Consider the following 25,156-nt stretch of genomic DNA (forward strand, 5'->3'; position numbering starts at 1 on the left):
AGCCCTGTCAAGACCTAGATCTCCTTGCCCACCTGAGGTTGGGATGCACAGGCCTCTGCCAGAGTGTCCCCCATGCCACCAACTTTCCCCTCTGTCCTGGCTCTGAACAGACCTTTCTCTGCACAAGGGAAGAAATGTTTTCAATGAGCATCACCAGGGAGCAGAGTCCAAAATCATAGCTATCTCTGGCCCACAGACTTGTCACCCAAGTCTGAGATGTGTCTACTTGTCTCATCTCTGGATTGTCCAGAGGCCTGTGAAGCAGGACTGGAGGAGGCCATTACCCCTCGTCAATAGTAAGAGAAGGAACCTGCCAAGGCGCTCATCAGGGAGGAGCTTGAGCTGAGGCCTTGTGACTCTGGCCCCTTATGACTAAGATGCACGGGTAGAAGTGCGTCTCTTTCTGGGGCCATGTCAGTGGGAACCAGAGCTGAGAGCTCTGGAGCCAAAAATGTACAAGACAATGAATTTCTAAAGCAAACTCCCAGGTAACCACAGCTGAGGTCAAGGAATATAGAGTATGGTTTCTCAGGTGTATCTTTTGTCTCACCTGAGACAGGTCCCTGTGGCACTCCTGCCATTGTCAGTGCACAGTGGTGACCGTCTACGTATGTGTCGTTGGCAGTGTGCATATGAGCATGAACACGGCCCAGGGCTTTTCCATTGCCTGGAGCCAGCAGGATCACTTCTTAGTCACTCTCTTCACCCCTGTAAAATCTTGTGTTAAGAGCACACATCCCTGGCTGGCCACTCAGAATGTTAACTTCCCATTCTCTCATGCAATGAGCATGACAAGCTGAGCCCTTCTGTACCACTTGATGCAGGGGACCTGTCAGGTTTTCTGTCCAGGACTTTCCTGGCTAACTCTCCTGCCTTCCACCCTGGTCACACACTGAATGTCCATCTGACCCTTGTCAGAGCAAAAGGAAGTAGCCCTGGACTTTGGAGGCCAGGGATGAGGCCGAAGGTCCAGGTTGCCGGTATGGGCTGGGGGAGGTGCCCCTTCAAGGAGGCACGTGGTGGCATCACCCCACAGTAGAGGGCTGCAAGGAGGTGTCCTGTGGCATCCAGGGCCATGGGCTAGGAAGGGGTGGGGCAGCAGGAGAACCTGAGTGCAGAACCAGCAAGAGAGCAGGGCTGGGTGGACAGAGGCTGGTGGAGGAGTGCAGAGGGCCTGGGGCTGGTCGGGGCCCCGGGTCAGGAGGACCGACCCCATGCAGTCTCCAAGAGGGGCAGGGTTGAAGAAGCCCTGCTACTATAGGGTGGCCGAGGAGACATGCAGGGGACTGCATGGGGCTTTCCTGAAGCGGAGGTGCCACCGGCTGGACCCTGCTCGATGTCTTAAACGCCCTCCCACCGACCAAGTCTTGTGCCCTTCTGGTTCCTCCCAGTCCCTCCTGGATAACTGCCACTGGTGGCCTCGAGGAGCCTGGAGGCCCTCTATGTGAGGAAGGACTCACAGGGGACTGGTGACATGGCCAGGATGGGCTCTTCTTAGATCTCATCTGAGGTGAAGCATTGGGTCCCTGAGACCCTCATGCTGGACTAGGCCTGTAAGGTTTCCTTACAGCACAGGATGGGCTCTGGCTGGGCCCTGCGCTGAAGAATGTAGTGTGAGGAAGCTTCCAGGGAATAGCAGGGAGGCATGCGCTCCTTCCCCGACAGGTGACAGGTGTGAGCTCCTTCCCTCTGGGCCTTTGGAGATGAGCCCTTTCTCCTAACTCAGCCGCCATGGGAGCCTCAGGCCCTTGGCAGGGGCTGGGGTATCAGGGACCCCACAGTGTGAGGCTGCAGGGGCACTGGGTCATGCTCGCCCTGCTGGGTCCTGGCCACAGAGCAGGTGTTATGCCCCCTCCTCGTCCCCTCTGTGTTCCCTCCCCTTGTCTCTCTTCCATTCTGTCCATGTCCTCTCAAAGGAAGACGCACACTCCATGTGACATTGTGAACTTTATCCAGGGAGTGGGGAAGAAGGGAGGCATGTGAGGGACAGATGGGTGGACCCATAGCACGTGGGAGACATTGGAGACCCAGAGGGATGGGTTCACACAGGATGTAGTCGGCTGAGTGATGGCTGCCCAGGGGGTCCACGCTTTCATCCCTGGAACCCGAGAAGCAGCCGGTTTTATCTGAGTGAACCCATGCCATCACAAAGGTCCTTGTGAAGGAGAAGGCGATGTGAAGACAGAAGCAGAGAGGCATTTGAAGATGCTGCTGGATGTGAGTGTGGAGGAGGCCCAGGAGGCACAGAAGGCAGGGACTGCAGCTCTAGTTGAGGGAGAAGGTGAAGAGACGGATCCTCTCCTAGAGCCCTGGAGGCAGGAGGCCCTGCTGACACCTTGGATGTGGTCCAGAAAAACCCCCTTCAGACTTGTGACCCCAGAACCCTTAGGGAGTAACTTCGTGTTGTTCTAAGTCACTAAGGCTGTGGTTGATCATCACAGCAGCAGCAGGAGCCGAATACAGGCACAGACAGACAGGCAGAAAGGAAGGAAGACAGGGAGAGTCCAGACAGACGAGAGGACGGGCAGGCGGTCAGGATTTAGGTGCACAGAGACAGGTGGACAGATGAACAGATGGCGAGCCTGGAGAAGGTGAGAGGGAGAGGAGGACAGACAGTGTGACGGGTGGGAGCAGGAGACGAGGGAGGCTGGCAGGTGGGCAAATAGAACAGGGCGTGGGCGGTGAAGCAAAGGACAGCAGACTGTGACAGGAAGACAGGATGGGAGGCGGGAGGCCCTCGGAGCTGGATCTCATCCCCACGAGGATTAGGGGAGCTTCCGAAGATGCAGGTGGATCCCGTTCTTGGACTTCAACACAATTCTGGGAGTGGGAATAGGGACCCTGGAGGGATCCGGTGCCAGCTCGAAGCGGAGCAGGGTCAGAGCCACGGCCACCTTCATCTCATTCATGGCAAATTGCTTCCCGATGCAGTTCCTGGTTGGGGAGGGAAAAGGAAGGGAGAAGGGGTCTGAAACCCTGTTCTGAGCCGGATAGGCCTTGGTCACTGAGCCCGGGCTGAGAACAGCACTTTCAGGGCTCTCGTTCCTGTGGCCCAGCCCCCACCCCTCCCTTTCAGGTCCCACTCACCTCCACACTCAATCCTTGGTTGACACCCTCCCTGTGACCTTTGACAAAGCCTACCTCTCTCCACACCCAGCTCCTCACCCCTTCTTCTGCTCTTAGCAGGAGGAAGTCCTGTTAGGGGAGGGTCAGTGCTCTAAACCACGGAGTCAAGTCAAGTGAATCACTGAGTGGTAATTAGTACTTTGTTCACTGGTCCACAGGAAGTGTCTGGCTTCAGGGAAAGCCAGGGCACTGGAGGGGGCAGTGTGTTCCACACTCTCAGATCCTCACTGTCTACAGGACACAGAGACCCTGATACCCAGACAGAACAAGACACAGTTGTGTACAGAAGTCAGAACAACAACAGATAAACTTCCTGGAGGGGCCAGGGGTTAAGGCCCCTCAACCTGCTGGACCATTTGCCTCCCAATTAGTGGTCTGGCCTCTTGCCTCCCCTCAACCCTCAGTCAACCCGCTTCTGGAACCTTCCCATTCTACTGCAGAAATGTCCCTCCTCACCATCCCTCGGTCTCCTCACCCGGCCTTTTCTGTCTCTGTCTCACCTCCTCTACTGAAGCCCCTGCTGCTCCAGCCCTGCTGTGCCCCCATCACAGGGAGGACACGTCCAAATGCCTCAGCTGGCAGCAGAGCCCTCTCTAGGTTGTTCCTCACTCAGCTCTTATCTGTCCAGCCCACTTCCTCGCTCAGCTCACATTGAGACCACCAAGAGTGCCCTCCCTCCACCTCTGCCGGCCACTTGCTCAGGGCTAAGTCCAATGACAGCCCACCCTCCCCCTCTGCTGGCTGCACCCCTTCCTCCCTGGACACCCGAGGCATGATCACTGTTTTACTCAAGGACACATCACCCTCCAGTGCCCAGCACAGTCCCAGGAACATGGCACTTCCAACAATCTGCTCAGTGAATGAATGAGTGAGTGAAGGAAAGAGAGAATGAATGAGGTCTGTCTTGAGCAGAGGTGTTGTTTCTTGACTGTGAACTTTGGAGACTGGGACAGTATCTTTTTTCTCTGTGTTCCCGTCTCCAAGCACAGGACTTGGCACACATAGAGCGGTTTAATAAATAATTTTATATTCAAGCAAAGCTAATTTAGTGGGAAAAAAAAAACTAGGGTGGAATAAAAGTGAATATTAATTCTGACCTAGGAGACTTGAGCTGCCTAGGACCTGCTGTCTGCTAGGGCAGTCAGATGACAGGTGGCCAATATCTAAGAGAAAGGATTCAACCCTGGGACAAACCAAATCCTAGGGCCAATTTTGGAAGGACATTTTCCTCAAACCGGTTCTGTGAAAGTTGATTCACTTGAAAAGTTCACAGAAATACGGATTCAGAAAGAGACTAGTTTCTACTGAGGAATCACAAAGTCACTCTCTCCCCGGAGGATCTGCAGACTTGGAAGGTTTTCAGAGCAGTCCTGTTGGAGAGCGTCACGCGCTCAAGAGTTGCTTCCAGTGTGCCTCATGTTCTCCATGCCAGAAAGCTTGCAAATGCACGCGTCATCTACACAAGAGCGGATTTCCTGTCAAAAGCACTTGTTTGTTCTCAATTTCAGGCTTTTTGGCCCACATCAGACTAGGCAGATTCTGGAACTACGATATATAACTCCACCTATACATAAAGAGTTTTGCCAACTGGGACAGTTGTCATGGTTATGTGAATATTAATATGCAGCCAAAACTAAATTGGAATAGACTACAAACACACACACACACACACACACACACACACACACAGAACACACACATTGGTGTGTAACTTTCTTCAAACAGCGACTGTAACCCCTCAGATATATGCTTGAACAGACAGGATAAGGAAGGCAGCTAGAAATCCAAGCACATGGGAACATGGTTGATACAGTGAGAGGTGGATGGATGATGAAGTCAAAAATGCAGTGGGCTGGGCTAAAAACATGGGAAGAGAGAAAACCACCTTTAAAGATGACTGATAATTGTGGAAAGCAAACATATGAAGTTTAATTTTTGTGAAAAATTCTAATACTAAAAAGTCATACTCTTAACGTGAGGAAAACACTGGAATCCATTGGAACGACCACTGCCACCAAAATGTGACCAGCCATTGGGAAAGTCAGGAGGTCAGAGTCTCGGGGGCGACCCTGGAAGACCTTTTTACACATAGAGACACAGGCCTCCTTCCCTACACACCAACATCAAGGGCATAACTGCGTGCACCACGTATGATGGTAGGAGGTCACCGACGTTGAGTAGCACCCAGTGACACCCCCCACCCAGGACCGAAGACTTACCTGGATCCCCCTGAGAAGGGCAGGAAAGCATGGCTGTGTTGAGCAGAAGCTGGTGCAAAGCGGGATGGGTCAAACACCTACAGAGAGAGCACAGGGGCCAGGACAGGTGGGGTCAAAACCCAACCCAGGGGGGACAACAGTCTCAAAGGTGGAGAAGGAGGAGGTGTTGCTCAGGACAAATCGTCCCATCCCCTCCTCCCATGGTACTCATACCTCTGGGTTCGGCCACACCTTCGGGTTGTGGTGAAGGGCATAAAAGGAGAGCAATACAGTGATTCCTGTGGGGCAGGGAGAAGAGAGAAGCCCGCTCACACCCATGGCTGCTGTAGAGCCGGGCGTGCCTGCACAAAGGCTTGGGAGCCATCATGAGAGCCACTCCCCTTCACTCTGAATGAAATGATGCTGTTGCAGGAGAGGTGGGCTGGACGTGACAGAGCACATGAGCACAGGGTAGAAGTAGGTAACCATGACCCAGGATGGAGAAGCAAGAAGGACTTGGACCCTTCCTTTTAGGAGCAACTCAAGTGACAGCTCCCATTTATCAAATTCCATCCATGAACCCTTGGGGAACTTGCATTAAGTCATTCACTCCTCACAGCAACCCTTAAGGAGGGCACTCATATCCCCATGGTTCAGATGAGGCACCTGAGCCTCAGAGAGGACAAGCGACTTGTCTATGATCACAGCTAAGAGGTGGCAGGCCTGGGAATCACCCCAATGGGAGGGGAGCCAGCAAGTGGCCTCCAACCACAGCAGGGCTCTCAGATCTGGTCATCAGCTGCTCCCTGCATCCACCTGACTGCTTCACAGAGCTTGGACCGTCTGACACCCTCATTTACTTAGAGCCCATATGGAAAGAACCACATCTCCCCCTGCTTCTGTCTGCATCTCTCTCAAGCCTTCATGTCTCAGGAATTAGAATTTTGGAGCTACATTACAAGACCATGTTCAGGGGCTCATTTGTTTATTGAGGCCTTCCTGGGTTCAAGCTCTGTGTCAGGCATTTCACACACCTCATCCTAGTGACAGTGACATCCTAGTGACAATATTAATTATCTTGAGCAAGAAGCAAGAGTCAGACATCCCAGGACTGGGCAGACATGCACAAGGTGCTCTTGCAGAATGCTGAAGTTAGTGCATATGGTGAAGATCGCACCTGCAGGTAAGGAGCGTCCGTCAGGGAAGGTTATGGGCTTGCTGAGCTCCCTGCTGATGGCTGGTACTGGTGGGTAGAGTCGCAGTACCTCCTTGATGCACATGGTGGTGTAGGGCATCTGGTCCAGGTGGCCCCTGAAGGGAAGCCCATCCTGAGGGTGGGCAGGGCTGGGCAACCAGGAGTCTCCACTAGCTGAGGACACAGGGCTCTCCCCTGTCTTGGGCACTCACCAGGTGATGGAGGCGCCATCCCCCAGGAGGCTCTGGATCTCTTCCCGGCACCTCTGCTGATGCTCAGGGTGGGAGGCCAGTGCATAGAGGATCCAGGAGATGCCACTGGCTGTGGTGTCGTGACCCTCGAACATGAACGTGTCCACTTCGGCACGGAGGTCTGTGTCAGACAAGCTGCTCCCATTCTTCCTCTGCAGAGACAGAAAGTGAGTGTAGGGTTTGCCCCTTGTCTGTGCTTCTGGGCCAAGCCTCAGGCCTCTCCTACCGGCACTCACTCTGGCAAAGAGGAGGATGTCCAGGAAATCCAAGTGCCTCTTCTGGCTCACCTTCTCCATCTCTCCCTCCTCCTGCAGGTGAGCCTTCCTCAGCTTGATCACTTTATCTGTCCCAGAACAGTGGTTCCCAGGCAAAGCTGAGCACTCTGGGGGCCCAGTTACAACAACCCATGGTAGCCCCATCTGACGAAGCCCAGTCGAGGGGCCAGGTGGATCAGGGTGAGGGTGGGGAGGGGTGTGCATGTCAGGGCTGAGAGCTCTAGGTTCATCCAGTACAGGTCAGGAGTCCCCTCAACAGGACAGGCCATGCTGGGAGGGGCTCTCAGTCAACCTTCACCAATAGGGATACATGTCGCCCCCCCCATATAACACTTTACACACTAAACGTCCTGTCCCTTTCAGGTGTCCCTGATGATGCAGGGGAGCGGCCCAGAAGTTGAAGTCCAACCTGTGTGTTGGTGGGCGAGCTGGCAGAGCTGGTGGCTCCTGCGGCCTTCAGGGGTCAGCCTGTAGATAATGTCACTCTGGTGGAAGAAATTTCTCAGGCGGGAAAAAAACAGATTGTTGAGGTCCCCGACGGCCTGGATGTAGGACTGAGAGTTCCTGAAGGGAGAAGATGCACCAGAGACTGGAGTGGAGGGAGCCTGTGACCTGCAGGTGGAGTGGGGCTCTGGGAGGGGTCTCCTCAATCCTGGGGGCAGGCAGCACTGTGACATTCAGCATTTCTGCCTTACAGCCCTCCAGACCCTCAGTCTTTACTAGTGGCCTGAGAAGCCAGGCTTCTCCCTGTGCAGGAATCAGGGATCTGTGACTGACTGAGGGTTTGGTGTGTGTTGGAATTTGACCGTGGTTTGCGGTTCTCTGCAGAATGTCACTTTTTGTGCCGATGAACAACCAAGCTGATGTCACTGCCTGTCAGGTAAGACCCCCCCAGCTGGTGAGAACAAGGACCTTGCTGTGGAAGGGCTGTCACTGACCTGTCTGTCTGGTTGCTGCCCTGGTGGCTGAAGGCACACTTCATGATGGTGTCCAGGGTCATCAAGGAGACGTGTTCAAAGATCTCCAGCTGCGAGTCCTGGCTGACGAGCTCCTCCCACTTGTCCTGTGTTGGGAGGGGACACTGACCCTGCTCTGCTTCCCCAGAAGTCCTGTGCTGACGAGGCCAGGCCCTCCGCGTCTCTCTACGTATTCTGACGAGACCTCCTCACTGTCTAAGCAGGTATGTTTTAGCAAGCTAGCCTGTAAAGCAAGTGTCCTGTGATGCCTACTTTCTCAGGAACTTTTGTTCTATAATCACATTCTCTCATAGTATCCTGAATTACTTCTGAACTTTAGGACCTTTTTATGATGATAACCATGTTTCGGCAGATCAGAAAGCACAGTTTCTTAGGACATAAATGGGGAATCTTTTGTGTCCTGAGAGCCGAGATGCACAGGTGGGGTTGAACCCTGGTAAACCAGTTTTGTCAAGACAAGGAAAAGCATAAGAAACTCCACTGGGGCTCCTAGGTAGGGACCTCCGGGATTTCAGTTTCCTTCATTCATCCAATGTTAGCTGAGACCAGGTGGTACAGGTCAGAGGTCATGCTGTGTCAGGACCAAACTCTACACAGATTTTAGACCTGGTCTCTGTTTCCCCCCATGGAGTGGCTGAGTTCCATGCAGAAGCCCTGGCCTTAGGCCAGAGCCTACCAGAGTGACATCCTGGGATGTCCACTGTGCCTCTGAAGCTGCCATTTCCCAGGCCAGCCAGGGGCAGCTTGTCCTGCTGCCCAGGGGAATGAACCTTGCTTTAGTCCGCCGTGTGGAAGACGTGAAGCTGCAGGCAGAGCAGACTCTCTGTCCGACATGGCCCTCCTTTCCCTTGGCTCGGAGCAAATTGTGGATCCAAGCTGGTGCCTGGGTACTCTTTTGTCCCATCCACTTTTGGGGAGCCCTGTCTCATAGTAAGTTCTGAGTACAGAATGCTGGGTGGTTGTGTCTGATGGATGTCTGAGGGACACAAGTGTCTGAGAGAGGACTTTGTGAGCTGTCCTGGGTGTGTGTTCAGGTTAGATAGGGATGGACTTACCAGCATCACTCGGACAGAGTTTGCCATGAGACCCACATAGGGCTTCAGGATGTCATAGTGGAAGGCAGGAGTCAGTAGCCGTCGGTGCTGGAACCATGTCTGCCCATTCAACAGGAGCAAACCGTACCCTGGGCCACAGATAAGTATGTGTGTGTGTGAGTCAGGAAGACTGGATCAGAGGGATGACTGGGGACAACTTGGGAAGAACCAAGGGTGTCAGGAGAAGGCACATCTTGGGCAAAGGCAGGAAAGGCGAGTACATTTCGGGGAAATTTCCTAAATGGCTGGTGCAGATATATGAGTGTAACAGATGTGAGATAAAGTTTCAAAAAGTGTAGGGGGCAGGTGATAGAAGGACGTAAGTACAAGTCACGCTAAGAACACTGGAGAGGACTGAGACGTGATGTGGAAGAGGCTGAGCTTCAGGGGGGCTCTCAGCACCACTAGGAAGGGGTGAGGGTTTTATTCGAATAAGAGCAATGAGGTTTGATTCAGAGATGAGGGTGGTGTCCTTGTGCCAGGCCCGTGTTGTTTTCTGTCGGTCAAAGTGGTTTATCCCGTGGTAAACCTAATGGTGGGTGAACTGCAATTGTATTTAGACGTACTTACCAATCCAGGGAGCCAATAATCTGTAGGAACTAGGGTTCTTTGGATCTGAAAGGTAAGGAAGGAAAGTGGAGGGGTCCAACCAAAGCAGGCAGCCCCCAGAGTAGCTGTGGTCCAGGTCATGGGCTGCCAGCCCTTCCTGATGACTGTCAGCTGGCAGTCTGTCTCCAGACACCTCCCACTGGCCTCCCATCCCTCTATTCATTCTGCAGGTCACTGTGGGCTCAGGAAGGCAGACCCAGTGTCCCAGCAGCAGAGCAGCCACAGGACTAAGATGGTGACTCAGTAAGGAACATAAGCTCTGTTCAGTGCTGCTGAATAAGACAGAAGGTTGTGGTTTTCCTATGCTTTGTGGTGCCTTAGCCTGCTGATCACTGTGGATAGGCAACAATGTGAGGTGCCAAACCCAAATTCATGTGGACAGGGTCTGCCTTTCAAATCTGGGATCATCTCAACTTGGTTTTGAAAAAAAAGTAAGACGGAGAAAGAAATCAGCCCCACCCAGCTGTTTAAGCATTCACTGTAAGTAAATAATATTGTCCTCAGCTGGCTTATGGGCTGGGAGAATGTTTGGTAGCATTCAGGCATTGATGGCTGAATTGCCAGTCTCTTCTGGAATTCCACAGACCCAGTGGCATGTACTCAGGAGGGAAGATTTTCCTCTGCTGGGATGTAGGTTTCACTCTCACCTGATCTCCCGAGGACCACCTTTATGTAGTCCGGGTCGTAGACCAACACATGGGCTTTTGTCCCCCACAGCCAGCGAGGACAGGCGCTTGTGTATTTCTCTACCCTTTTTAGTAGCGGTTGCAGCTCTATGTCATTCTGGAACTATCACCAAAGGAAAAATAAGTCAATAAACGCCATCCTCTAGTGCCAGTGCTGGAGTGGAGGTAAAGGGCAGGATGGGTATAGGAGATAGCTCTGGATCTACCAGCAAAACTACGAGTTGAGAACTATTTCTTATGACCGGGGGCTCTGATCCAGACCTTGCTGGCTGTCCAACTTTGTCCTAAGACCAGATACTGTCCCATCATTGGGTGTAGCTACGGGCTACCACTGCGAACTGCCTACAGAAACTTACACCTGGGATTGCCTCCCTGGTGTACAAACCTTCTGGGAGTCATTCCTGCAACATTTGCGTGAACAATTTATGACCATTTGCATCACAGGATAAGCAGTTTTGTCTGTAATTTCATTTATTGAGAGAATAAAATTGATTACATTTTAAAATTTAAATATTAATTTTATTTTGCCATACTTGTTTTCATATATTTCTCTTTTTTTGAAGTTTTTTTTTTCTCACTGCGGGGAGGTGATAAGGTCTGTTTGCTTGTTTATTTATTTATTTATTTATTTATTTATTTATTTATTTAAATAGCGGTACTGAACATTGAATCCAGGATCTTATGCTTCTAGGCATGCCGCTACCACTGAGCTATAACCTCCCCCCTATATTTTCAGTAATATCCCAACATAAACGTTTGTTAAAGTGAAATAGTGTTTGGGGTGTATATAGCTAAGTAAAAACCATTAATTACTGAGCTGTGTGCATATAATATTATTTTACATATTAAATGTGTACGCATACTGGCCTCCTGGCATGCTGGCAGTTCCCTGGGGCCCATGGCTCCATCCCCTGCCCCTATGGGTCTCCGGCTGTTTTAAGTTCCCATCTTTGACTGCACCCAACTCTGATCACGTTGCAGGGAAAAGGCTGCTCAGCTCTCTGCAACTCCTTATTTCTCCTCACATGTGTTCAAGCCACAAACCCTTGGTGAGCCCCTCGCCATGTGGCCCCCTTCCTTTCCTCTAAGCCCCTCTATCCTACGCTATCACTGCCAGAGCTGGGTGGATTGGTGCCATCCCTCTGCAGCCTGCGAGCTGCCTCGTCCGCTCCCTCCTCTGTCACCCCACACAGTGGACTCCTGTCCCTCTGAGCCAGGTTCTGCACCGGGAACTGGGGGTGAAGAGGGGATTAGAGGCTCAGTTCCCAGAGCTCCAAGTCCAGCGAGGGAGGAGAGCAGGCAGGCAACCTCACCTTGTTGATGGCAACTCCAGAGTCAGTCCTCCTTACCTGGCACCATCCTGAAAACCTCAGTCAGCTGTGTTGGCAACTCGTCAGATTTTAGGCACTGAAAGCGCCAGTCTGGAAAATTCCTCAGTCTTGGGCAATCACAATGATTGGTTCCCTACGCCTGACTTCACCTCTCACAGGGTAGGATCCTTGGGTGACTGGGGCAGGGAAGCATCTAGAAGCCTGTTCTGTGAGAAGAGCTGAAGCTGCTCAGCCTGGAGAGGGGGAAACTCGGGAAGGAACAGCCACTGACCTCAAAATGCAGGGCAGCCAGGACCACATGCAGATACCCTGGAGGAAGGAGTTTCTGACAGACCTGAGGACCCCGGCCCTGGGTCCCGTGAGGGAGTGAGCTCCCTGGACTGGGATGAGGAGCCAAGACCTGAGAGGTGAGCTGGGTTCTCTCTTGGTTTCAGTGTGTTCCTCACACACCGAGACCTTGTACCTTGGGCTGGTGGACCAGAGACCGCTCTGAGAGCCCTGGCCCCACCCTGCCCTCCCACCCCAAGCCGCGCTCCTGCCTACCTCCCAGTAGTGTCCGTAGAGCCAGTGGGAAGGAGGGGACGGGAACTGCTGGAAGGCTCTGAGCAGCCACTGCCTGTGCATGTAGAGCTGTGCTGCCTTGAGCAGAAGCAGAAGCAGGCTGAGCAGGGAGGCCACCTGCAGGAGCCCAGAGATGCCACCCAGGTCTCTGGTGGGGCTCAGCACAGAGACACTCATGCTGCAGAGGCTTCTGGATCGCTGACTGTCCCTGACTGTGTCTGAGCTCCCCTGAGCACCCAGCCTAGGCAGGGGCGGGTGCCCCACCCTCTGTGGGAGGGGAAGGGGGAGGGCAGAGCTTAGACCTGGGCCTCCAGGGTTGATTAACTGGGGGATCCACCTTGGGGAACAGTGGGAGAAAAGCTTTCTCAGCTGACATTGACAGTGGCCATGCACACCCGCACTTTCCCTTCTCCATATTACTCACCAGATATTGAACGAGCCCCTACAATGTGCCAGGCAGTCTGCTGGGTGCTGGGACACAGCTGCGAGCAAAACAGACTCGACCCTTGCTTGACTTCAAGACATTCACAGTCTAGTTTCCCAAATGCTCAGTGGGTGCGGTTGGGTTTTAGTTTTAGTTTCTGTTTTTATTCCCATTTCTGAGGTGCAAACTAATTTGCAGAGGACAAGTGAGGCGGCCAGAGGAAGACAGTCTTTGGGAGTCCCATTTGAAACAGAACTCTTTCTCTTTTGGACCTCAAAACTGCCTGCCTTGCCTGCCTCTGAAATGGTCCTCAGGGCTTGCCCCAGGCCCCTCTGCAGGTGTGTCCCAGGTCACTGTGCCTGTGCTGGAGCACTGGCCTTGGAGTCAGGAGGCCCGGTCCCAGGGCAGGCTCACTACACGTGAAGCCGGCACCTTGCAGTCTCGGAGCCTCAGTATTTCCTTTAAAAGTTGGGATAATAATTCCTTTCCTCTGTATCTCCTAGGAATGTTCAGTCATTTATTCACTCAGCAAATAGGTTGGAGTTCAAGTCTCCTAGGTAAACTCAGAAAACTACATTAGCACAAGAAAATATGATAAGGCCTATACTGGTGGAATAAATAGTGGACTGGGCAAGCAAAGAAGGAGAAGAAAGAAAAAAACTTAAAAAAAGAATGGAGTCTTGAGGGGTGATCGGAGTTCACCAGGGCGAGTGCTTCTGGAGGACGGACACTGGAAGAGTCATGGGGATTGTACGTGAAAGAGCAAGGGATGGGGAAACTGCCACGTTCAAGTCTCAGACATCACTGTTTCATGACTCTTTTCCCCAAAATCAAATCCAAAGTTCATAATTCAGAGTAAAACACAAAATATGTTCACAAAGAACTACTTGGAAGCCAACTCCTGATCCACTCCCCCACCCGGCTCAGTCCACTCCAACAACATGTTCTTTGCCCGAGCTCATGATTCACAGAGTCTGGGGCCTCATTCTGGGCGTCTGTCCAAAGTAAAGGTCAGGGGTCAGTAACCACCACCTACACACAGCCCCCTCCCAGCCCAATGTTCCCGCTCTCTCTGGTCACTCTCAGGTCTCTGCCTCCCCTTCCCTGGAGAATTTCAATGACTAGATATTCCTTTTGTGGTTCAGCAACTTTGTTCAGCACCGGGAATAGTAAAGAGAGTGAGCAACCATTGTCCCGTGCTCCGATGGGATCATTCTGACCCCTGCACCACCTGATGCAGAGAACCTGCCAGGCTTCCTGTCCAGGACGCTCCCGGCTAACTCTCCTATTCCACCCCCTGGTCATGAACAGAGTGTCCATCTGACCCTTGTCAGAGCAAAAGGAAGTAGCCCTGGACTTTGGAGGCCAGGGATGAGGCCGAAGGTCCCGGTTGCTGGTACGGGCTGGGGGAGGTGCCCCTTCAAGGAGGCACGTGGTGGCATCACCCCACAGTAGAGGGCTGCAAGGAGGTGTCCTGTGGCATCCAGGGCCATGGGCTAGGAAGGGGTGGGGCAGCAGGAGAACCTGAGTGCAGAACCAGCAAGAGAGCAGGGCTGGGTGGACAGAGGCTGGTGGAGGAGTGCAGAGGGCCTGGGGCTGGTCGGGGCCCCGGGTCAGGAGGACCGACCCCATGCAGTCTCCAAGAGGGGCAGGGTTGAAGAAGCCCTGCTACTATAGGGTGGCCGAGGAGACATGCAGGGGACTGCATGGGGCTTTCCTGAAGCGGAGGTGCCACCGGCTGGACCCTGCTCGATGTCTTAAACGCCCTCCCACCGACCAAGTCTTGTGCCCTTCTGGTTCCTCCCAGTCCCTCCTGGATAACTGCCACTGGTGGCCTCGAGGAGCCTGGAGGCCCTCTATGTGAGGAAGGACTCACAGGGGACTGGTGACATGGCCAGGATGGGCTCTTCTTAGATCTCATCTGAGGTGAAGCATTGGGTCCCTGAGACCCTCATGCTGGACTAGGCCTGTAAGGTTTCCTTACAGCACAGGATGGGCTCTGGCTGGGCCCTGCGCTGAAGAATGTAGTGTGAGGAAGCTTCCAGGGAATAGCAGGGAGGCATGCGCTCCTTCCCCGACAGGTGACAGGTGTGAGCTCCTTCCCTCTGGGCCTTTGGAGATGAGCCCTTTCTCCTAACTCAGCCGCCATGGGAGCCTCAGGCCCTTGGCAGGGGCTGGGGTATCAGGGACCCCACAGTGTGAGGCTGCAGGGGCACTGGGTCATGCTCGCCCTGCTGGGTCCTGGCCACAGAGCAGGTGTTATGCCCCCTCCTCGTCCCCTCTGTGTTCCCTCCCCTTGTCTCTCTTCCATTCTGTCCATGTCCTCTCAAAGGAAGACGCACACTCCATGTGACATTGTGAACTTTATCCAGGGAGTGGGGAAGAAGGGAGGCATGTGAGGGACAGATGGGTGGACCCATAGCACGTGGGAGACATTGGAGACCCAGAGGGATGGGTTCACACAGGATGTAGTCGGCTGAGTGATGGCTGCCCAGGGGGTCCACGCTTTCATCCCTGGAACCCGAGAAGCAGCCGGTTTTATCTGAGTGAACCCATGCCATCACAAAGGTCCTTGTGAAGGAGAAGGCGATGTGAAGACAGAAGCAGAGAGGCATTTGAAGATGCTGCTGGATGTGAGTGTGGAGGAGGCCCAGGAGGCACAGAAGGCAGGGACTGCAGCTCTAGTTGAGGGAAAAGGTGAAGAGACGGATCCTCTCCTAGAGCCCTGGAGGCAGGAGGCCCTGCTGACACCTTGGATGTGGTCCAGAAAAACCCCCTTCAGACTTGTGACCCCAGAACCCTTAGGGAGTAACTTCGTGTTGTTCTAAGTCACTAAGGCTGTGGTCGATCATCACAGCAGCAGCAGGAGCCGAATACAGGCACAGACAGACAGGCAGAAAGGAAGGAAGACAGGGAGAGTCCAGACAGACGAGAGGACGGGCAGGCGGTCAGGATTTAGGTGCACAGAGACAGGTGGACAGATGAACAGATGGCGAGCCTGGAGAAGGTGAGAGGGAGAGGAGGACAGACAGTGTGACGGGTGGGAGCAGGAGACGAGGGAGGCTGGCAGGTGGGCAAATAGAACAGGGCGTGGGCAGTGAAGCAAAGGACAGCAGACTGTGACAGGAAGACAGGATGGGAGGCGGGAGGCCCTCGGAGCTGGATCTCATCCCCACGAGGATTAGGGGAGCTTCCGAAGATGCAGGTGGATCCCGTTCTTGGACTTCAACACAATTCTGGGAGTGGGAATAGGGACCCTGGAGGGATCCGGTGCCAGCTCGAAGCGGAGCAGGGTCAGAGCCACGGCCACCTTCATCTCATTCATGGCAAATTGCTTCCCGATGCAGTTCCTGGTTGGGGAGGGAAAAGGAAGGGAGAAGGGGTCTGAAACCCTGTTCTGAGCAGAGAAGGCTTTGGCCCCTGAGCCCTGGCCAAACACCAGAGCATGTAGCCCTTACATCCATTCCTTTCCACTTTCCCCCAGTTCTGTGTTTGCCGTTCACTCCCTTGGCGCCCCCACCACAGGGACCTTTGGACCCTCACTGTTTCCCTCACTTGGCTCAGCACTAGATTTTTATCCACAGCATTAGGGGTAGTCATGAAAAGAATTTTGACCGGGGAGAGTCTCGGTTTGAAAATTCTGGTCGTAACTATCTTTCTCCTTCTGAGTCCTCTGCTGCTTCTGCTTAGTTGGGACTCATAATGCTTGGTAATAGCTAATATTTACTCAACACCTGGTATGCTTTAGGGTCTGAGCAAAGAACTTTATAAGTTTTCTCCTCCAACAACCCTACAAAGATTTTTTAAAAATCTCCATAATCTAGTGAACCAAGTAAGGCACAAAGAGGTCAGCCGCTTGCCCAGGGTCATTCTGCTAATAAGATGTAGTCTGAATTCAAACCCAGTCTGGTCCAGAGACTGTGTGTTAACCGCGAATGTAAAGAGATGATTCTTGGGTTGAGCAACCAGTCCATACATGGTAGCCCCTAATATTTCCAAGAGCCTTTCATGTTTGATCTGTTTTATCCGGTGTTTCTGAGTAGCAGAAGAGTGTTTTAGGTAATCAACTTTAGGTACTGGGGTAAATGCAAGAAAACCTCAGTATCCAGGGCAGCTGTTGTGAAAAAGTGGTGGGCAAACCATGTGGCTGAATGTAGTAGTCATTGGAAAGCATGTTTATGAGAATTTTCAGTGATCTGAGAAAAGCTTATAACAAAGTGATCAAACTGATGGTCTGCAGACTACGAGTTTAACTCTTGGAAAACTATGTTTGACGTGGTCAATGTTAATTAACCAGTAAATATTTTTTCTACTAATTTGTTCTCCAGACACTCCAACCAGGGACTCCTTGAGGGCTGTCAGTAGGCATTTTATGTCCTTATACTTTCCACAGGACCAAAAGTCTGTGCCTACTGATGATGCCCAGTAAATACTTACCGATTTTAACGAATGAATGAATGAATGAGGGATCGAGGAAAACATAGAATTGGTTAGATCCTCATCTTGAACAGACAAGGTTCAGTTTAGGGTGCCATTTTTTTAGGAAGGAAATTAATATTTTTTATTCCTGGATGCTTCTTGGTTCAGATTATAGGCAACAGAAAGGCAGAGGCGGGGAGGTGGTTAATCCCCAAGGCAGTGGCTTGAAGCCGTGACTGCTGCGGGTAGATCACCCCAGGCACTTCTTGCTCTCTGCCTTTGATGAAGTTGGGTCTGATGCTAGTGAAATTTATTATATCTTATTTACTTTTGCTCTCTTATAGAGACTGTAACTCTCAGGCAAACCTAAATTTTAAATCTAAATATTTGCTTGCTTTCTCCATGCAAGGGAAAGCATAGAAGCTGCAGCCTTTGAGGGTTGGTGGCAGGTACCAGATGGAAGTCGGCTGGCCAGTGTGGGGCTGCTGAGCTGAGTCAGGCGCAATAAGAGGACGGCTTGGACTTAGAGCAGTGGCTATGGGGCTGGCGAGGGGACTGAGCCCAGAGATGTGTAGGGCGGGGTGTCTGGCTGGGAGGGGGGTGCAGGAGGAGGCAGGGACACTCCTTCCTGGGCAGCCCTCTGTCTTCCCTGCCCAGGGACATAGGGCCTGGCTGGTGACACTGTTTTCTTGAGTGGCCTGGCCTTCTGTTGTCATTTCAGATCCAGCAGACGGGGAGCCTGGACAAGGTGGTGTCCTGGACCCACCAGTTCCCCTACGCCCACCAACTCTGGGTGGGACCGTTCCTTGGCTTCCTGAACATCTACGAGCCTGACTATGCCAAAGCAGTGTACGGCCGTGGAGGTGAAGGCTCCCGGGAGAGGGTGGGGCTTCCTGAGAGCAAAGGATTCAGGGCATCGTGTGGGGAGGTTAAGTCTGGGCAGTTTAGGTCTCCACCCTCTTTATCACTAAGACTCCTCTGGGAATCCTTAAGTCTCTTTCTTGACCTGATCTCTTTCTCCTGCAGACCTAAGGCCCCAGATGTGTACGACTTCTTCCTCCAGTGGATTGGTGAGTGGGCACCTGCCTCCCTGTCCTTGGTGCTGGGTGAGCAGGATCCTTCTCTGGCCTATCTCTCTCTGCCCTGATCCCAGTCAGTCAGTTATCCCATCCACCAGACTGCCTGGTCCCCATGTTCCCCTCCTAAGCTCAGCTGTTCAGTGAGATGACAGGGAAGGTCGCAGGAGAGCTCCTGCCTGACCAGGGAAGTTGGGCTCAGGCTTCTTCCCCTGCTGGGTCTGTCCTTGTTCCTGGATAGACACCTAATCTACTGGTCTGTTTCTCTGTTAGATCTCTGACTAAGACAGATTTTGGTGCCCAGAATGGTTCTAGAAGAACAGAATATTAGGGAAGAGTTTTCTGAATTGGTTCTGGGTTTTCTGGAATTTGGTCTCTCATACACTGAGTTGGAAAGGCACCAATACCTGAAGGGCCAGTAGTAAAGAGGACACAGGTAGTCTGGGCCATGAAGTACCAACAGAAATACACAAAACATCATCACTGGATACTGCTAACTCAGTTCTGATGACCACAATTTAGAACATACCTTAGAACATTTTCATCAAACTAAAGTACATAATAAGCTTGGCTGGTTGCTCTTAACTGAACTGGAGAAAGAGGGGGAAAGAAACAGATGAAGTTGGGAATCAAAGTCCCGGCCCAAACTCTATGTAAATGACCAGAATGCTTCTCTGTCTGACCTGAAAGAAATTCTTGCATCCTGTAGCCACAGGCCTCAACCAGGGCTAAAATTTCTGAAAACAAAACCCAGAGTCTCAACCTGTCAATGTCTGAATTATGAATTAAGTTGAATTCTCAATCTTCTGTCAAAATATGAGCCGTGATAGAGAAGTAAGTGGCGCCTGAGGATTGGAATCTGGCCATATGGGAAGATCATAGTGAAGCTGGAGACATCACACCCCTAAATTCAGCTGAGTCTTCTTTAATAATTTCTGAATATATCTAACCCAATTATGCATTCCAGAAATGGAAAAATCACCTTAGGAGAGGTTTGAGTACGTAGAACCAGCTCGGTGGCAATATGGTTTGCGGAAAGGTTCTTCAGGAGGCTGTATTTGCTATAAATCAATGCCCAATATATGCAGCTGTTTCTTTTTTAAATTAAAGTATAGTTGATTTACAATATTGTGTTCATTTCAGGTGTACAGTAAATGAATTTATATATATATTCTTTTTCAGATTCTTTTTTATTCCAAGATATTGATTATAGTTCTAGGTGCTATACAGTAAACCCTTGTTGTTTTATATATAGTAGTGTGCATCTATAAATCCCATACTCCTAATTTATCCCTCCCCCCATCTTTCTCGTTGGTCACCATACATTTGTTTTATATATAGTAGTGTGCATCTATAAATCCCATACTCCTAATTTATCCCTCCCCCCATCTTTCTCGTTGGTCACCATACATTTGTTTTCTATGTCTGTGAGTCTGTTTCTGTTTCGTAAACAAGTTCATTTGTATTTTTTTTTGGTTCCACATAAAAGTGGTAACATATAATGTTTGTCTTTCTCTGGCTTACTCCACTTAGTATGATAATCTCTAGGTCCATCCATGTTGCTGCAAATGGCCATTCTTTTTTATTGCTGAGTGCTATTCCATTATATATTTATATATACACACATATGTTTTTACCCATCCCTCTGTTGTTGAACACTTAGGTTGCTTCCATGTCTTGGCTATTGAAGATAGCGCTGCTATAAACAAGGTATTGTTTCTTTCGTTGCCAAGATTTTCATGTCCAGGAATCAAGGCATGGAAACAGGAGGGGCACTGCTCATTATTTATTACAATTAGCAATCCTATCAGCAAAATGCTTTTGCTTCTTGTCCAGGCAAACTTATGCTCTGTTAGCCTAGAAGTCTTAGTCCCAAAGGGAGGAATGCTTCCACTTGGAGACACAGCAATGAGTACACTGACTGGAAGTTAAGATTGCTACCTGGCCACTTTAGGTTCTTCACCTTTCTGCATCAAAAGCAGTTGCTGGGTTGGATTGATCCTGGATACCAAAGTCAAATTGGTAGATGCCTTACCAATGATGGTAAAGGTCTGGAATACAGGAGATACCTTGGGCATCTCTTAGAACCACCATGCCCGGTCATTAAAGTAGGTGGAAAAATGCCACAACCCAATTCAGGCAGCCTAGTAATGGCCCAGATCCTTCAGGAATGAAGGTTTGCATCATCCCACCAGGCTAAGACCCAGGACTAGCTGAGGTGCTTTCTGTGGGCAAAGAGAATACGGAATAGGTGGTGGAAGAAGGTAGTCATAATAGCCTGTTATGACCACATGACCAGGTGCGGAGATAAGAACTGTAACTACTTTTTGTATTTCTTCCTTATTTTGTTATGAATATGATTGTGTGTGCACGTTTGTGTGTATCAGATTTTTCTTCCTTCTCTAATTCCCTTCACATATACCATAAGATGTATTAATAATGTATTACATCACAGCATTAAAGTTTCAGGCTATCAGGGAGAAGAGTGAGCACCATCCAATGACGTTGCATTATCTTCAGGGAAAAGGATTAGCATCTTTGAATTATATGCCAGAGAGTTGGCAGAAGTATGACTTTATTATAGGATTTGTTTGCCGATTCAGTATGGTTTCATGGGATGTGTATGGATGCCAAGTTGAAAGGGTGGACTGTGAAGTTGAGTTTTACATGTTACCTTGGAGAGGCTATAGTACCCAGTTAACCAATTAACCAGAAGTCTAGTGCTGCTGTGAAGATTTTGTAGATATGGTTAACATCTACAATCAGTTGATATAAGAGAAGGATATTTCCTTGATAATTAGGGAGGGCCTAATCCACTCACTGAAAGGCCTTAAGAGCAAAGTTCTAGAAGCCGGGAAAAGCAAGAAAGCAGATTCTCCCTTAGAGCTTCTGAAACACCTTGGTTGCAGCCCAGTTAAATCCATTTCAGATTTCTCCTAAAGTGTTACTGTCATACATTTGTGTTGTTGTATGCCACTAAGGTGCAGGCAACTTGTAGCAGGAAGAGGAAACTAACACAGGAGAGACAAGCAGGCAGAAAGGGAAAAGGCAGGGAGAGAGTAGACAGGCTGGAGGACAGGTGGGTGGTGAGAAGTTAGGTGGACAGTCAGACACAGCCGAGTAGGAGAAAGGGAACCGAAAGACAAGTAGGAAGCCTGGAAGAGGGTGACCTCGTGGCAATGAGAACAATGACAGCGGCCAGGTGAGTAGACTCCGACTCGCGTATGGATTTGACTACTGCCTTTGGGACTGGAAGTAAGCCCGCAGGGGTGGGGCTGTGTGGGAAGCAAGGCGTCCAGAGGGACCTGGCTGAAACTCCATGCCTGCTGACATTCCTGGTATAAAGTGAATCCCTTGCCTCATCTTCCATAATCTTCTTCTGGCTGTGAATTTTCTGCTGGGATCGTCAGAGTCCATCTAATTGGGGAGGAGATGAATTAAGAAGGAATCCAAAGGAAGTAACAGCAAAAGCAAAAGCCTGGAGGCATGGTGCTTTTAGAGAACGATGAAGTCAGTGTGGCTGAGGGGTAAAAATGGCAGTGGAAGATGAAGATGGAAGGGTGGGGGTGTAAATTGTGGTGGGCATTGCACACTGTAACCAGAAAGAGGACTTTTGTCAAAACCCATGATGATTTTGTAACAAGGCATTGGCTTATCCCACAGGCCACTGGGTGATAGATTACCTGGTGGCAGAGACCCTAGCTAGAAGACCTTACCTATACCCATGGCAGCAGTATGACTTAAGGAGACAGATCAGATTTGAAATATGTTGAAAAGGAAAAGTCAGCAGTTTGTGAGGCAAGACAGGAAAAGAAAGGATCTTTCAACACTTCAGAGAAGCCCCCATTCACCCCTCAGGGACCAGAGTGTTAGTTAACCCCACCGAGCCCCAGCTAGGCTCATTAAGTAGTCTGAGTTGGGCCCTGTGCAGAGCCTAAGGTTTTTAAAAAATGCCAAGCACATACAAGAAGCATCCATTCTGAGGTGGGGCAGAGGGAGGGCAAAGGCCTCCTGAGCTCCCAGAAAAAGGAGAACTGACTTAGGGACTTCCATCTTGACTCTCAAAATATGGGCTACAAGTACTATTTACAATTGCCAACTATGGAAGCAATCTAAGCTTCCATCGACAGATGAATGAATAAAGAAGATGTGATATACATATATACAATAGAATACTACTCAGCCATAAAAAAGAACAAAATTTTGCCATTTGCAGCAGCATGGGTGGAGTTGGAGGGCATTGTGCTAAGTGAAATAAGTCAGACAGAAAGACAAATACTGTATGGTATCACTTATATGTGGAATCTAAAAAATACAACTAGTGACTATAACAAAAAAGAAACAGACTCACAGATTTAGAGAACAAACTAGTGGTTACCAGTGGGGAAAAGGAAGGGGGGAGGGGCAAAATAGGGGTGGGGAGGTGGGAGGCACAAAAAATTGGGTATAAGATAGGCTCAAGGAGGTACTGCACAACATGGGGACTAGAGCCAATATTTTGTAACAGCTGTAAATCGAAAGCAAGTTTTAAAAATTGTATGAAAAAAAATCTTAATAAATAAAATAACCAATCAAATGAAAAAATAATAAAGCTGATGTAGATTTATAAAAATATGTATGTGGGCTAAAGAAGGGCCTTTGGAACATGGGGTAGGGTATGTATTCTACCCTAGGATCTGGGGGATTTGGATCTATCCTCATGACTACACCCCAACTTTCTGCACTGGGTCTTTTTTTTTTTTTAACTGAAGTATAGTCAATTACAAGGTGGCAATTTGTGGTGTACAGCACAATGTCCCAGTCATGCATATACATACATATATTGATTTTCATATTTTTTCTTCCTTAAAGGTTATCATAAGATATTGACATAGTTCCCTGTGCTATACAGAAGAAAATTTTAAAAAGTCTATTTTTATATATAGTGGCTAACATTTGTAAATTTCAAACTCCCAAATTTATCCCTTCCCACCCTCTTTCCCTGGTAACCATAAGATTGTTTACTAAGTCTCTGCATTGGGTCTTGATTAACACCCTGCCTATGACTTATGTCCTCTGGGCCCAGATATTAATATCCCTTGAGGATTCTTACGTAACTTAGCCTCTCCCCAGACATTGCTTTTTTTCTGATTCCTCAGCTCAGCCCATTCAAGACTGGATGGTTGACCACCAGTCTCCCCTTTCCTACATCCTCCTTCCTTGGCAGTTCATGCATGCCCTCCAACCAGTTCTGGAAAACCCTGGCCAGAATGAGCTGGCACGAATGTGAAACAATATACATGCCAATCCCTTTGCAACAGCAGCTGAGCGCCCAAGCTGGGACCAGAGACCTGGGTTTAGTCCCACTGTTACATCTGTCTCACCCTAGGAGTGCTCTGTGTTTCTGGGTCCTTATCTGTGAAACCAAATTATATTACCCTACCTTTCACAGGAGGATCAAGCAAGGGAATGTTTCTGAAAGTGACGTATTTCTGTAAGCTCTTATTATTTCCACTTCCTTGTAGGTATGGATTTTTTTTTAATTACAAGAGTCTAAAAGTCCATTTGTCTCCAATGTAAATCCCTTCGTCTGTAACAACAACAAAAAAATTAAAGTCCTTTACTTAATCTTGTTACTTAACTCACTCCTGTATATTTCAATATTTTTCTGTTAAAAAGGTTTGGGCTGTTTTTCAGTTCTTTAGTGGCACCTAAAGTAATTTCCAGTTTTCAGCTTCATTCTAGGGCAAGGCCACCCCAACACTTCCTCAGTAGTGGACTGTTGTAGCTGGTTCATTCAGAATTTTTGAAAATGAAGGGATGAAAGCATTGAAGAAGTTTGAACCATGATTAATTCACTTAATAATCATTGGCTTAGTGGGAAATATGGGGTAGTTGGTAAATGGTATGACAGTGTCTTTAAGTCTTCACATATTTGTTTATTGATGGGATATATTTGTTTGGTATACATATTATTTGTTGAATTTATATTTGTTCAATGGGTAAATAGAAGAATGGCATACCCCTTATTTCACTTCCTTAGGTATCCCTGGCTGGAGCCCTGGTTTCTCTGATAATTATATTAAAATACACGTGTGCACTCACTGCCCCAGCACGGGCTCAGTGCTACGTGTTTAATTCTGACAGTAACTGAGGGTGGTAGGTGCAATTGTCATTCCCATTTTTTTAGAGTTGGGAAAACTGGGGCTTAGAGAGGTTGCCCTTACTTAAGTACAACATGAGTCCAGAATTTAGGTTCTGTCCACAGAATAGCACATTGCAGGAAGCTGGTTAGCGATTTGATCTGTAAGCAGATTCGACACAAAGCAGGAGAATTTTTGGAGACAGTACTCCGCATTTCCTTCTTTCCTGCTCCCATTTACTGGCTCGGTGATTTCTAGTCACAGGAGAGGTTTAATGCAGGGCAGGCAGGACAGAAAGGCAGGTTTCTTCTTTTGCTTTGTTTCCCATTGGCTTAGATCCAGATGATACGTTCCCAATTTTGAGTGGCATTTTAGGCAAAAGGGTTATAAAATATCATTTTTGTTATGCAATCGATAGGGTAGGTACTTAGCAATTTTAACATTTTAAGAACTAACTTACAGATGCTGACATGCTTGTGTTTCTTCCTCCAACCCAATTATTTCAAGTGGAGGAAAGTCTATTGTAAAAAACAGAAAGATTGCAAAAAAAAAAAAAAAACCCCAAAACCCCAAAACTAGTGACCCATCAGTGCTATTACCAATACAATGAAGGCTTTGAATAAAATCATTAAAAATGGAATTTAAAAAATTAATACTTCTGCAAATCTGCTGAGATCATTATCATAAATACAATATACATGAAAGTTTTGAAGAATAGGTTCTTCATTAATTTTATTTTGACAATTCCCATCTTTGTCTCTATACTAGAATGTCTTTCTCCATATTAAAAATTAAAAGCCATTTAGATAACA

The 25,156-nt window shown here is 49.4% G+C and overlaps 2 protein-coding genes across 4 annotated transcripts in view; one reads left to right on the plus strand and one right to left on the minus strand.

Annotated features, from left to right (window-relative positions):
• Positions 1-1,934: 1,934 nt before the first annotated feature.
• LOC102523990 (cytochrome P450 4A6) lies at positions 1,935-12,532 on the minus strand. Its single transcript, XM_006178403.3, has 12 exons — positions 12,286-12,532; positions 10,373-10,514; positions 9,687-9,731; positions 9,078-9,205; positions 7,984-8,108; positions 7,455-7,609; positions 7,007-7,113; positions 6,732-6,922; positions 6,502-6,635; positions 5,559-5,623; positions 5,346-5,422; positions 1,935-2,934 (listed from the first exon to the last, which is right to left on the minus strand). The coding sequence occupies exons 1-12, from the start codon at positions 12,478-12,480 to the stop codon at positions 2,766-2,768; spliced, it is 1,533 nt and encodes a 510-aa protein (XP_006178465.1). The 5' UTR covers positions 12,481-12,532; the 3' UTR covers positions 1,935-2,765.
• Positions 11,861-25,156, plus strand: part of LOC102523731 (cytochrome P450 4X1) — a 47,811-nt gene continuing 34,515 nt past the window's right edge. The window contains exons 1-3 of one of the 3 annotated variants that reach the window (XM_032494194.1): positions 11,861-12,149; positions 17,868-17,995; positions 18,173-18,216. In XM_032494194.1, the coding sequence (XP_032350085.1) occupies positions 17,983-17,995; positions 18,173-18,216 (57 nt within the window). In that variant the 5' untranslated portion in view covers positions 11,861-12,149; positions 17,868-17,982. Of the gene's footprint in view, positions 12,150-17,867; positions 18,010-18,172; positions 18,217-25,156 lie in introns of all 3 variants that reach the window. The other 2 variants (XM_014553946.2, XM_014553945.2) reach the window with 2 other exon arrangements.

This window comes from Camelus ferus, chromosome 13 (genome assembly GCF_009834535.1).
Source record: "Camelus ferus isolate YT-003-E chromosome 13, BCGSAC_Cfer_1.0, whole genome shotgun sequence".
Classification (NCBI taxonomy): Eukaryota; Metazoa; Chordata; class Mammalia; order Artiodactyla; family Camelidae; genus Camelus; species Camelus ferus.

Bases quoted from the DNA above. Each gene is read 5' to 3' on its own strand.
- LOC102523990 (XM_006178403.3), bottom strand. From the start codon at position 12,480: ATGAGTGTCTCTGTGCTGAGCCCCACCAGAGACCTGGGTGGCATCTCT. The intron at 5,423-5,558 runs GTATGAGTACCA...CTCTCTCTGTAG, and splicing joins AGGTGTGGCCGAACCCAGAG to GTGTTTGACCCATCCCGCTT. The intron at 2,935-5,345 runs GTAAGTCTTCGG...CTCCCCAACCAG, and splicing joins CCCTTCTCAGGGGGATCCAG to GAACTGCATCGGGAAGCAAT.